Source organism: Oncorhynchus clarkii, chromosome 11 (assembly GCF_045791955.1).
Source record: "Oncorhynchus clarkii lewisi isolate Uvic-CL-2024 chromosome 11, UVic_Ocla_1.0, whole genome shotgun sequence".
NCBI classification, from domain to species: domain Eukaryota; kingdom Metazoa; phylum Chordata; class Actinopteri; order Salmoniformes; family Salmonidae; genus Oncorhynchus; species Oncorhynchus clarkii.
Window position 1 is genome coordinate 12,726,134 of NC_092157.1, and position 12,615 is coordinate 12,738,748.

The 12,615-nt window shown below is 42.0% G+C and overlaps 1 protein-coding gene across 1 annotated transcript in view; it reads left to right on the plus strand.

The window, feature by feature from the left end:
- The first annotated feature begins 1,802 nt into the window (after positions 1 to 1,802).
- LOC139420213 (apoptosis regulator Bcl-2-like) overlaps positions 1,803 to 12,615 on the plus strand; it is a 69,863-nt gene continuing 59,050 nt past the window's right edge. The window contains exon 1 of the mRNA XM_071170059.1: positions 1,803 to 3,213. Coding sequence (XP_071026160.1) covers positions 2,656 to 3,213 — 558 coding nt within the window. The 5' untranslated portion in view covers positions 1,803 to 2,655. The remainder of the gene's footprint in view (positions 3,214 to 12,615) is intronic.

Genomic DNA, 12,615 nt, shown 5'->3' on the forward strand with positions numbered 1-12,615 from the left:
TTGGTCTCTTGGTCTCCTATATGAATAAGTCACATTAATTTAATTAATAAAACCAGAATTTCAGAAATGCACTATGGTGAAAAACAGACTAAAATGAAAAATCATAATAATTTGAATTAAGAGGTGCATTCCATGTTGGCACGATATGATTTTATCTGAACTGATATAATGAGTGAAAAGGAAATGTTGAAGGGTCTATAATCCATAATCATATAATTTTAGGGGCAACTTGATTGATCAACATTTCATAATAACTGATCAGAGATTCACATACAAGTGTCAGTACGACAAACCTAACATATCCAAACCTGCTTAGAGTATCTTCTTTCACTGAATACTTCTACATCACATTCCCTTACCTGACTACAGGAAACACAGGGAACAACGCAGGCAACATAGTGGTTAATAGCATTGAGCCAGAAATCAAAAGGTTGCTTGTTTGAATCCCCAAGCCGACAAGTTGAAAAAACTATGAATGTGCCCTTGAGCAAGGCACTTATCTCCAGTTGCTCTGGATAAGATTGACTGAAATGTAAATATATTGTAAAGCATGACAAGTTAACACAACAATGACTACAAACCATATGGTATGTAGTAGCAGCAGCCATGCTTGCCTCAATTCCATAGGACCCCAAATGTTGTCACTTGTCTCTCTGGACACATTCAGTACATTCCTTTCCACTATGCCAGTTGCCTATTAAAGTAACTGCCAGTGCAGAGAAGGCTTGGGGACAGAAGAGGATTACATCACTATTGCAATGGCGCACCCCAATGCTTCATGTAATTGCATTCATGTTTTCAAGTGAGACAGGGGTTCTCATTCAGTCGATGTTAGATTATTTAAAAAAAAAAATATTTAACCTTTATTTAACTAGGCAAGTCAGTTAAGAACAAATTCTTATTTCCAATGACGGCCTACACCGGCCAAACCCGGACAACACTGGGCGTATTGTGCGCCGCCCTATGGGACTCCCAATCACGGCCGGTTCTGATACAACCAGGGTGTCTGTAGTGATGCCTCTAGCACTGAGATGTAGTGCCTTAGACTGCTGGGCCGCTCGAGAGCACACAATAGCTTTGTTGTGTCATGTTATTTAGTATTCTGAAACATGACTCTTTCTGTTAGGTTTCTTTTAGGCTTTCTAAGTCACCATCCACTACTAGCGTGCGCGTGTGTGTGTATGTGCACACACACATACACACACATCCATCTCAACAGTGTAGAAAAATTATGAACATGTGTGGTGTAAGACAGAAAAAAATATGTTTGAAGGATTCTCTTCATGTGAGGAGCTATAGCCCAAACCAAGAGGTCAGGAGAGGACAGTAGTGAGGGTCTGTCGTTTGATATGGGTCAGTGAACTGGAGGTACAGTAGGGGATTTTATAGTATGAGTTCTGATTTTGTTCTGGAAATATGAGTTCTTTGTAACCATCATATTGATAATACATCTACCATATGAGAGTAAGGGCAGTACACCCTTACTTTAAAATTGTTACCATACATTTGGATGTCTATTTGTTCTAAACATTTTGATGTTTATAATGTCTTATCATAGGCTTATCCTGTAACTACATGGTAATAATGTAGTACGTAGGCCTACTGTCCCTAGTTATTCCACTTTATGGGCTAGCTACTCTGTTATCACATATGTAATGTGTTAAATTGTGCAACATAAACAGATGACCATCATATCATCCTATGGCCATATGCCTTCACTTAATTAACATAATACAAGAAAAGCTTGAATGAGAGTGACGTAGCTAGAAGGAAGTACCTCCCTGAGTGGGAGTGAGTGGCTCGCCTACGAGGGAGTGGACGAGGGGAAAGCTGAGGGCTACTACTGTAACTCACTGCATGAGAAGAGCGTCGCTGAAATCGTCTGAATACAATACACAAGTAACCTGCGCTTTTCTATCCTTATAAATATTGGACCTTCTGTCTGGTGCTTCTGTTTGAGTTTTTTGTGCATTTCTCTGTGAAATAAGAGTAGGCTATTTCGAGAGCTGCCTTGCAAATAATTTCTCTTCCGTCTTTCTGGGACTTTGTAGTTAATGTCTGAGGATTCAACCCCAGAACGCAATAATGTAACTGAATCAAAGACTTATTTTTTTCGGGACAAATAGGCCTAGCTACACAGTGTTGATTGAAGCAACCGATTGAGACAGTCATACGCTCGTGTTCCAAGTGAGGATCAGCTCAAAGCATATCCAAAACGCATTACTGTTCCAATGGATTCCTGAAAAGGGGCGTACCATATGCAAGAACCAGACATTGCGGGCAGATCATTCTACTACATTCTGTACTGTAAAGTTGACTGGCTGCTGGAACTAGAAATGTATGTTAGAATAGCACCATTTCTTTGACCCGATTCAATATTTGAATGCGCATGTTTTTAAAAGAAAACAGTGTTTCCACACGCTCTTATTGGAATAGGCTATGTCTTTTGGAAATACGATTTGATTACTTTGTATTATTTTCTACCACGGGTGGAACAAGCGTTGCTATGCAGATCATCATGCACTGTTGGCCAATGTTAGCGATACATTTGATCGTCTGACACCATATCTCATTTTAGGGGATATCTTTTAGGCTGTCTCAACCAACTATTGGAAATGTATTTTGCGTAAACAGCTTTTTGGATATTACAAAACCATGATGGCAAACGAGAATCCTTATAACAGTCGCTTTATTGTCGAAAAATACATCTATCACAAACTGTTGAACATGGGATTTGTATGGAAATTTCAAGGAGAAAACGATTCTCCAAATAATGGCTTTGGGGACCCCTCTACACCCAACTCCCCCGAAGTTTTTGCACGGAGGTCCCAGCCCACTGCCGCGGGAGAGGACACCGACTCTCCTTACCAAAACAGGAGTCCGCAACCTGACCCACATGCCAGGCTCCACAGGGTCCTGCGCGAGGCGGGTGGCGAGATTGAAATAATGTATCAGCGGGACTTTGCAGAGATGTCGGGGCAGTTGCATTTTACACCCAGCACGGCACAGAGAAGGTTTACCGCTGTAATAGATGAGCTCTTCAGCGACGGGGTAAACTGGGGTCGGATTGTGGCTTTCTTTGAGTTTGGAGGGACAATGTGCGTGGAGAGCGTCAACCGGGAGATGACGTCCCAGGTAGACAACATCGCTCGTTGGATGACGGAGTACTTGAACGGACCCCTACAGAACTGGATCCAGGAGAATGGTGGCTGGGTATGTTTGTTAATAAATCATTCCGCATTTGCTCAGCCTCTATTACACCTATAGGCATATATGCATCAGTTGCAAATGCATCAGTAGTAAGCACATAAACTTACAGTGGATCAATTCCTTCAGGGGAGCATGCACCTGACCCTGCCATTACCTCTGTCTCGTCAACAAATCAGACTACTACCATTGTCTAACATTTGGGTTCCAATGTCAGCCAACCCTGTTATCACGATGGGGACAGTATAGGTCTACATGGATTGATAATTGTCTGTTTTTGCTGTCCCTATTCTCCTGGCCGATATTTCAGTCAGTCAAGGGAAACCCTACACCTAGTCTGACTGAAGGTCAATCACACACTGAATGAGCTTGACTGCATTTTACTCTGTAATTTGTTTGCCAGATGTTTGGAAACGGCTGACATAATTTCTCTCCCCCAACATGTGTGCTTTGAGTTGAACTACTACACAGCATGATGTCTTCAAATAGAAACTTGGCGTGTTTCCACCATTCCAGTTTGAATGAATGAACAGAGCGTTTCCCTATTTAGCTTCCACTTCAAATGGAGAAAAAAAGCCTCCTCTGTTTCAGTCTCTCCTCTTAGTTCTTTACATCCTGTCCGTCTGTTTTACTGCATCGCTCAAGCATTGAATAATTTATGGCTGAAATTAGAACAGGCACACCATGCTTTCATACACTCCCATCTTGGTGTAGTAGAATCTATGTCTAGGTTACCATAATCACGAATGCACTCCTCAATTGGTAGTTAATTCACCCTCTTCTTCTTTGATTGATAATTTGCATAATCACGTATGAGCAAATTAACTGCTCAAATAGAGAAGCAATGGTTACAGGGACATGATGACCAAATCAGTTCCATGGCTGCGTCCCCGTGCGCCATCATGCGCATGCTGATTTTATCTATCCTCACCAGACGCATTCATGACACGCAGATTAAAATACCAAGACCAACTATGAACCAACAATATTAATTAAGGGAGATGTCAAAACACATATGAAACATCCATGTACAATTAGCTAACATTTAGCTAGCTTGCTGTTGCTAGCTAATTTGTTTCGGGTTGTTATTTTACCTGAAATGCATATGGTCCTTTTTTTTCCTGGATCTTTGTAGAATGTTGACCAATTTTGAGTCACACAAAATGTGTGTTTTCTACTCCGACAATTAATCCACGTATAAAAGTGCAAACCTAGTTAGTTTTTATTTAGTTTTCTTTGATTAATATTGCCTTGTACATTCTTATTCTATGGATTTTATATGGGGGTTGGCAACCAACTTTAAGGTGCATAACCGCCACCAACTGGACTAGAGTGGGGACCTCAGTTCATCTTTCAATCACCCACGTGTGTATATGCTGGTTTAAACCAATGAGTAGATGGGAGAGGTGGGACTTGCAGTGCGTCTAAAATATAACTCTATTTTAGCGTCTGGCTGTGCAGTCGCCTGTTGGCGCGCGCTTGTTTCAATTAATTTATTGAATAACATGTATGTGTACATTTAGTTTGGTCAGCATGTTTACATTTGATTGAGAACTACGTTTATTTAAATGTCATCATATTGATGAGGCAATATCTTTCATGACCTCTTTACTTGACCCGTCGTCATGATTAATGTGGCATGTGTGGTTCCCAACACACATAGACTGCTGTGTGTATGCATAGACTGCTGTGGAAAAGGAGAGTGGAGGTGGTAGCTGCCTGGACAGAGCAACAACTGGAGCAGAATAAATAGCAGGGGCCACACAATACAACCACCATCACCAGGGCTGCTAGGGAAATCACATTTTCATTATAAAGTTACGTGTTATTTTGGCAGTTTCTTGGCTTTATTGAAGATGTCTTTGCTCCGCAAAACAATAACTGTTTCCCTGTGTGTGTGTGTGTGTATGTGTGTGTGTGTGTGTGCGTGTGCGTGCGTGCGTGTGCATGTGTTTATATAATATTTTTGCATAGCAGTGATAATTTCTACTTGTTCCATCAGAGGGAAATTAGGAAGCAATCAACACTGAGGTACTTTTCATTGGTTTGTATTATTCAGAAGGTTCCAGCTCTCCCATCTCGAGCCAATGATTGATTCATTTAATTAATTTTGTCATCAAAATAACCATTTTGCATTTGTATTATGACTATGTTCACAGAGGAAGACAAGTTCCAGTTAAAATAGCATTTACACTCTTTGAATTTTATCCATTAATTACTCTTTCCAGTAACGTAAACTCACTCACTTTTGTACATCGCCTTGGTCCATACAATTGACCTTATTTTAGCGCCCCAAAAACGTAATACTTCCAGATCAACTGTAATGTAAATACCATTGTAAAGCACACTTTCTCCCCTTTCCAACAAAATAAATGACATGACCTAAACGCTGCCCGTTTCTGCATGATTCAAGCAGGCAATGAGCCCCGTCGGGTCTGCTTAAAAATGGCGGGCGGGGAAGCGAAACTAATGCGTGATAGTGAGAAGGAGAGATGTTGTGTGGGAAAACTGCATTTTTTCACTTGATCTGTCCAACTTATCACCTTATCGCCTCTAAAATGTAAATAAAACACTATAACGAGTTTATATAATGTGTGATTGCGTTCCTATTTGAAGGTTTGTGTCAAATTTGAATCAGGTTTTTAGGACGGTGCTAAAGTGATTTTCAGAAGTGAACAGTTTTTTTGAGAGTCGTGATCGCTTGCAGTGACAAAGCAAAATATGACTAGGTATCCCCCCCTTACCCTCGTCACTGTCCATTTCTTGTTTTTAAACGATGAGAGAAGTGCTACAACTGGTAGAGAGAGATTGTAAGACGGAAATAGTTGCTTTATGCGTGCTGTACGTTATGGCATGACACGTCACGATGTAACGGAGGGTCAGTTTTTTCAACTTTTCTCCAACACTATAGAGCCCTTACCATGTCGATCAACGCTTGAATAGAAACGTAGTTCACACCCCCGGAATCGGTGCAGCCAGCTGGTTTCTTCACGCATCGCGCCGACAAACATCTTTCTGGTAAGAAGAGGGACGGAGGCGTATGCCTTATGATTAACGAGACGTGGTGTGGTCACAACAACATACAGGAACTCAAGTCCTTCTGTTCACCTGATTTAGAATTCCTCACAATCAAATGTCGACCGCATTATCTACCAAGGGAATTCTCTTCGATTATAATCACAGCCGTATATATTCCCCCCCAAGCAGACACATCGATGGCTCTGAACGAACTTTATTTGACTCTATGTAAACTGGAAACCACATATCCTGAGGCTGCATTCATTGTAGCTGGGGATTTTAACAAGGCTAATCTGAAAACAAGACTCCCTAAATTGTATATCGATTGCGCAACCAGGGCTGGTAAAACCTTGGATCATTGCTATTCTAACTTCCGCGACGCATATAAGGCCCTCCCCCACCCTTCTTTCGGAAAAGCTGACCACGACTCCATTTTGTTGCTCCCTGCCTACAGACAGAAGCTAAAACAAGAAGCTCCCACGCTCAGATCTGTTCAACGCTGGTCCGACCAATCTGATTCCACGCTCCAAGACTGCTTCCATCACGTGAACTGGGATATGTTCCGCACTGCGTCCAACAACAACATTGACGAATACGCTGATTCGGTGAGTGAGTTCATTAGAAAGTGCATTGAAGATGTTGTTCCCATAGCAACGATTAAAACATTCCCAAACCAGAAACCGTGGATTGATGGCAGCATTCGCGTGAAACTGAACGCGCGAACCACTGCTTTTAACCAGGGCAAGGTGACCGGAAACATGACCGAATACAAACAGTGTAGCTATTCCCTCCGCAAGGCAATCAAACAAGCTAAGAGTCAGTATAGAGACAAAGTAGAATCGCAATTCAACGGCTCAGACACAAGTGGTATGTGGCAGGGTCTACAGTCAATCACGGATTACAAAAAGAAAACCAGCCCCATCACGGACCAGGATGTCTTGCTCCTAGGTAGACTAAATAATTTTTGGGCCCGCTTTGAGGACAATACAGTGCCACTAACACGGCCTGCAACCAAAACATGCGGACTCTCCTTCACTGCAGCCGACGTGAGTAAAACATTTAAACGTGTTAACCCTCGCAAGGCTGCAGGCCCAGACGGCATCCCCAGCCGTGCCCTCAGAGCGTGCGCAGACCAGCTGGCTGGTGTGTTTAGGGACATATTCAATCAATCCTTATCCCAGTCTGCTGTTCCCACATGCTTCAAGAGGGCCACCATTGTTCCTGTTCCCAAGAAAGCTAAGGTAACGGAGCTAAACGACTACCGCCCCGTAGCACTCACTTCATGAAGTGCTTTGAGAGACTAGTCAAGGACCATATCACCTCCACCCTACCTGACATCCTAGACCCACTCCAATTTGCTTACCGCCCAAATAGGTCCACAGACGATGCAATCTCAACCACACTGCACACTGCCCTAACCCATCTGGACAAGAGGAATACCTATGTGAGAATGCTGTTCATCGACTACAGCTCATCATTTAACACCATAGTACCCTCCAAACTCGTCATCAAGTTCGAGACCTTGGGTCTCGACCCCGCCCTGTGCAACTGGGTACTGGACTTCCTGACGTGCCTCCCCCAGGTGGTGAGGGTAGGTAACAACATCTCCACCCCGCTGATCCTCAACACTGGGGCCCCACAAGGGTGGGACAAGACGGCCTACAGGTAGGAGGCGAGGGCCCTCGGAGTGTGGTGTCAGGAAAATAACCTGACACTCAACGTCAACACAACTAAGGAGATGATTGTGGACTTCAGGAAACAGCAGAGGGAGCACCCCCCTATCCACATCGATGGGACAGTAGTGGAGAGGGTAGTAAGTTTTAAATTCCTCGGCGTACACATCACAGACAAACTGAATTGGTCCACCCACACAGACAGCATCGTGAAGATGGCGCAGCAGCACCTCTTCAACCTCAGGAGGCTGAAGAAATTCGGCTTGTCACCAAAAGTACTCACAAACTTCTACAGATGCACAATTGAGAGCATCCTGTCGGGCTGTATCCCCGCCTGGTACGGCAACTGCTCCGCCCACAACCGTAAGGCTCTCCAGAGGGTAAGTGAGGTCTGCACAATGCATCAACGGGGGCAAACTACCTGCCCTCCAGGACACCTACACCACCCGATGTCACAGGAAGGCCATAAAGATCATCAAGGACAACAACCACCCGAGCCACTGCCTGTTCACCCCGCTATCATCCAGAAGGCGAGGTCAGTACAGGTGCATCAAAGCAGGGACAGAGAGACTGAAAAACAGCTTCTATCTCAAGGCCATCAGACTGTTAAACAGCCACCACTAACATTGAGTGGCTGCTGCCAACACACTGACTCAACTCCAGCCACTTTTATAATGGAAATTGATGTAAAATATATCACTAGCCACTGTAAACAATGGTACTTAATATCATGTTTACATACCCTACATTATTCATCTCGTATGTATATGTATATACTGTACTCTATATCATCTACTGCATCTTTATGTAATACATGTATCACTAGCCATTTTAAACTATGCCACTTTGTTTACATACCCTACATTACTCATCTCATATGTATATACTGTACTCGATACCTTCTACTGCATCTTGCCTATGCCGTTCTGGACCATCACTCATTCATATATCTTTATGTACATATTCTTTATCCCTTTACACTTGTGTGTATAAGGTAGTAGTTTTGGAATTGTTAGGTTAGATTACTCATTGGTTATTACTGCAATGTCGGAACTAGAAGCACAAGCATTTCGCTACACTCACATTAACATCTGCTAACCATGTGTATGTGACAAATAAATTTGATTTGATTTTGAAGTCAACACAGTCGCTACAGTCCCATTCTTTTCTTTGTAGCCTCGTTTGAATGTCGCGGTTGAGCACATTTGTACGGAATGTGGTGAGTTTACGTTAGCTATTCATTATCATTAGCATTGTTCCAGCAAGACCAGATTTTATAAGTAGATTTATTATAGTTATTACTAATGCCTGTATACAATATACTGTATATTGTATTGCTGAGAGAGCTGGTTGAGAGAGCTGGTTGTTAAATTTCATTTTCTATATTTGACACCTGTTCAAATATGTTGGGTGAGTCTTGTCTCAGTCTGGTTGGTAAATCAGTACATTGGCGATGAAGGAGATTTGTCCAAATGGGCATCTGGCCACTGGCCGTCTATTCATAGATTTTGCCTGTGTGGTGTCAGTTACATCAGATTCTGCACACAACGTACAGGTACAGCTTGTTGTCATGCGAAGACAGGCCTGCATCATTCCACTAGTGTATGTATGGATGTGACAGTAAATGAGACAACTGAGTTTTTCTATGCTCTGGCACGGCCACCGTTGAAGCTTTAAAGGTCCAATGCAGCCGTTTTTATCTCAATATCAAATCATTTCTGGGTAACAGTTAAGTACCTTACTGTGATGGTTTTCAAATTAAAATGGTCAAAAATAAACAAAGAGCAATTTCTCAAGCAACATTTTTGCTCAAACTGTCTGAGTGGGGATGGGGAATCTGAAAACTAGCTGTTATTGGCAGAGAGGTTTGGAACTCTCTTTCTTATTGGTCTATGAACTTATTTACCGCCTGGTGATATCACCGGGCAGGCCAAAACTCCATCCCACCACAACAGGTTCAAATTTCAGGTGGTCTTTTCAAACAGCTCTTATACTAAAAAGGCATTAACATCACAGGAGGTTGGTGGCACCTTAATTGGGGAGGACGGGCTCATGGTAATGGCTGGAGAAGAATAAGTGGAATGGTATGAAATACATGGTTTCTATGTTTGATGCCATTCCATTTGCTCCGTTCCAGCCATTATTATGAGCCATCCTCCCCTCAGCAGCCTCTACTGATTAACATAATTTTCACAATTTCACAGTAGTATCCCAACCTCATAGTGTGGTAATATACGTTTTATTTTTTTACTTTAGTTTATTAAGTAAATGTTTTCTTAACTCTAATTCTTGAACTGCATTGTTGGTTTTAAAGGCTTGTAATTAAGCATTTCACAGTAACCTGTTGTATTCGGCGCACGTGACATACAATTTGTTTTGATATATACAAAACCCAGGCAAATTACATGTTTGACTACACTGGACCTTTAAATCTTGTTATCCAATTGCGAGGATGAGGAACGTACTTGGGGGTGTTCCTTATATCTTGTCTGTTTCACTGTATGTACAGCACAGGAGGTTGGTGGCACCTTCATTGGGGAGAACGGGCTTGTGGTAAGGACTGGAACGAGTCAGTGGAATGGTATCAAATACATCAAACACATGGTTTCCAGGTGTTTGATGCCATTCTGTTTGCGCCGTTCTCGCCATCGATGTACAGGTCAGGTAATAGAGAAAGGTTGTTCACTATCACATTTTGAGCTGATGATGGTCTTTCCCACAATTCATCTGATGTGTCCTCCTGGCACAAAGAAATCTTGAAACGATGCGTTACAACCAAAGAATGTCCATGTCAGTCAGATGCATCCTCTAAATTGGTCAGATGGCTTAGCTTATTTGTCAAGAAGAATTGCCCTTTCCCCCTTATGGTTAAGCTGTACTTATTATCCTTTCTTTTGAATCCATGTGATTCATTAATCCTCGGATAAAGCCTGCCGAATAATTGCGCCGTCTGTGGAGAATACATGATTCAGCTTCGCTACCCTGTGCCTTTTCAGTACTACTGTTATTTCAGATCCCCTGCTGGGACAACCCTAGTTTACCAGCCTGTGATCAACACCCTTTGTCTTGTATTAGCCCAATTCAATTTGTGTTTTATTTAGAGTTTCTGAAGAATTGCCTTCAAATCTTCTTTTGTATTTCGTCTACAGGTAACTGTTTGTGGTGACTTATTTTGTTGTTTATTCTGCAGGTTGACGTTTAGTCCCATGAGTCTTGGCCTGGAGGCAGAACTGAGCGATTAGATAGGGCAAAGTCAGAATTGGCTAAATATTATTTTATGAAAAAAATGTGCATTTTGGTCTAATTTAAGGCTAGGGTTAGGCATTACGTTTAGCAGTGTGGTTAGGGTGAAAGTTAGGTTTAAAATGTGTGAGCTCGTGACCACCCTGCAGAGCTGCCTCCAGAACAAGATTCATGATGAAAAACGCTAACCTGCATTTATTGTTTATTACCCAAAGAAGAGTTTGACTTTGAATGCTATTTTTGTTTTTGTTTTGAGAGCCTTTTTGTCTGGGGGATTCCAGCCCAAACAAGTCAGTGCTGATGACATCCTTAGTAAATAAGGTGGGGAAAGGATGGGAATGTTTACAGACAGGAAAAGGTCACTTGACACCATGGTAAAGGGGGCATGCTTTGCCTTGTGGGTGGCTTGCGGTCCAGTTTGTTAATTTCTATGACCCCCTTTACAAAAAATTGTCCAGAGTTACATTCTAGTTATAATAACAACATATGTTTTATACTGTAAGTAAGGCCTAGTATGGGCCACAATTATGAACTTCGATTCCCTTTCTCTGTTATTGCAGAATAGCCAGAGTATGCTCTGGGGGCCCATTACTGTCTCTTTTTGACCAACTTCTTCTATGTTGGGAAGATTTTCCACTTCTGCTTTGTGTGTCAGGAAAACTTTTAATCACAATAAGAGCTGCATATAGTTGCCTCCAATTAATTGGAAGACTTTGACATTCTTTAGGTCTTGGATTCAAGCTTTGTTCTTTGTTGACGTGAGGGTGTAGGGAGCCGACGTTGCTCTTTCATGTCGAAATGTTTTTTTTTTAAACGAACAAAAGCCTTCTCAAATTTAAAGTCACTCACTCTTTCGTACTCTGTAGTTAGGATTGTGTCAAGGTAGGACATGCCTGGCATGAAGATGATCACTATACGACATCATACTGTAGTTTACCCAAAATGGTCCAATGGTTAAAATCAGCAAACTGGAAATTTCAGTAACACCAACTTGATTTTTACACTTTTTTAGGGTGTGCACTTTTTTAGGGTATGCAAATGAGGACAGGTGAAGTGTGTCGTTTGCAGTTGCCGGATTGCAGCTTGCCTAACAAGGTTTTCATTGTCTGCTTACTGCTAATCTCTAACTAATTTAATGTGTTTTTGTCATGCTACAAATTATAGTTGTTGGTTATCATAGTCACTGTACATGTTCCTAACTGCCTATCATGTGGAGGAGGGAGGAATTACATGAATTTAGGGGATTGAGCTGCTTGTTAATGTACTCCGCAGCTCATCCCTTTTGGCTCAGTGAGAGGATTGCGGTTAGCCTGTTGCTATTAAAAACATTTGAAATAATGTCCATTCATTTGTCTGGACAGGGCATTTGAGCTCAATCAAATATAACGAGTGATAACAAATGACTGTGTTCGCAGGGCACAAATGTCTCTGCAAATTTAATAGCAAATGTATTTTGTATTCTCATTTAATCACT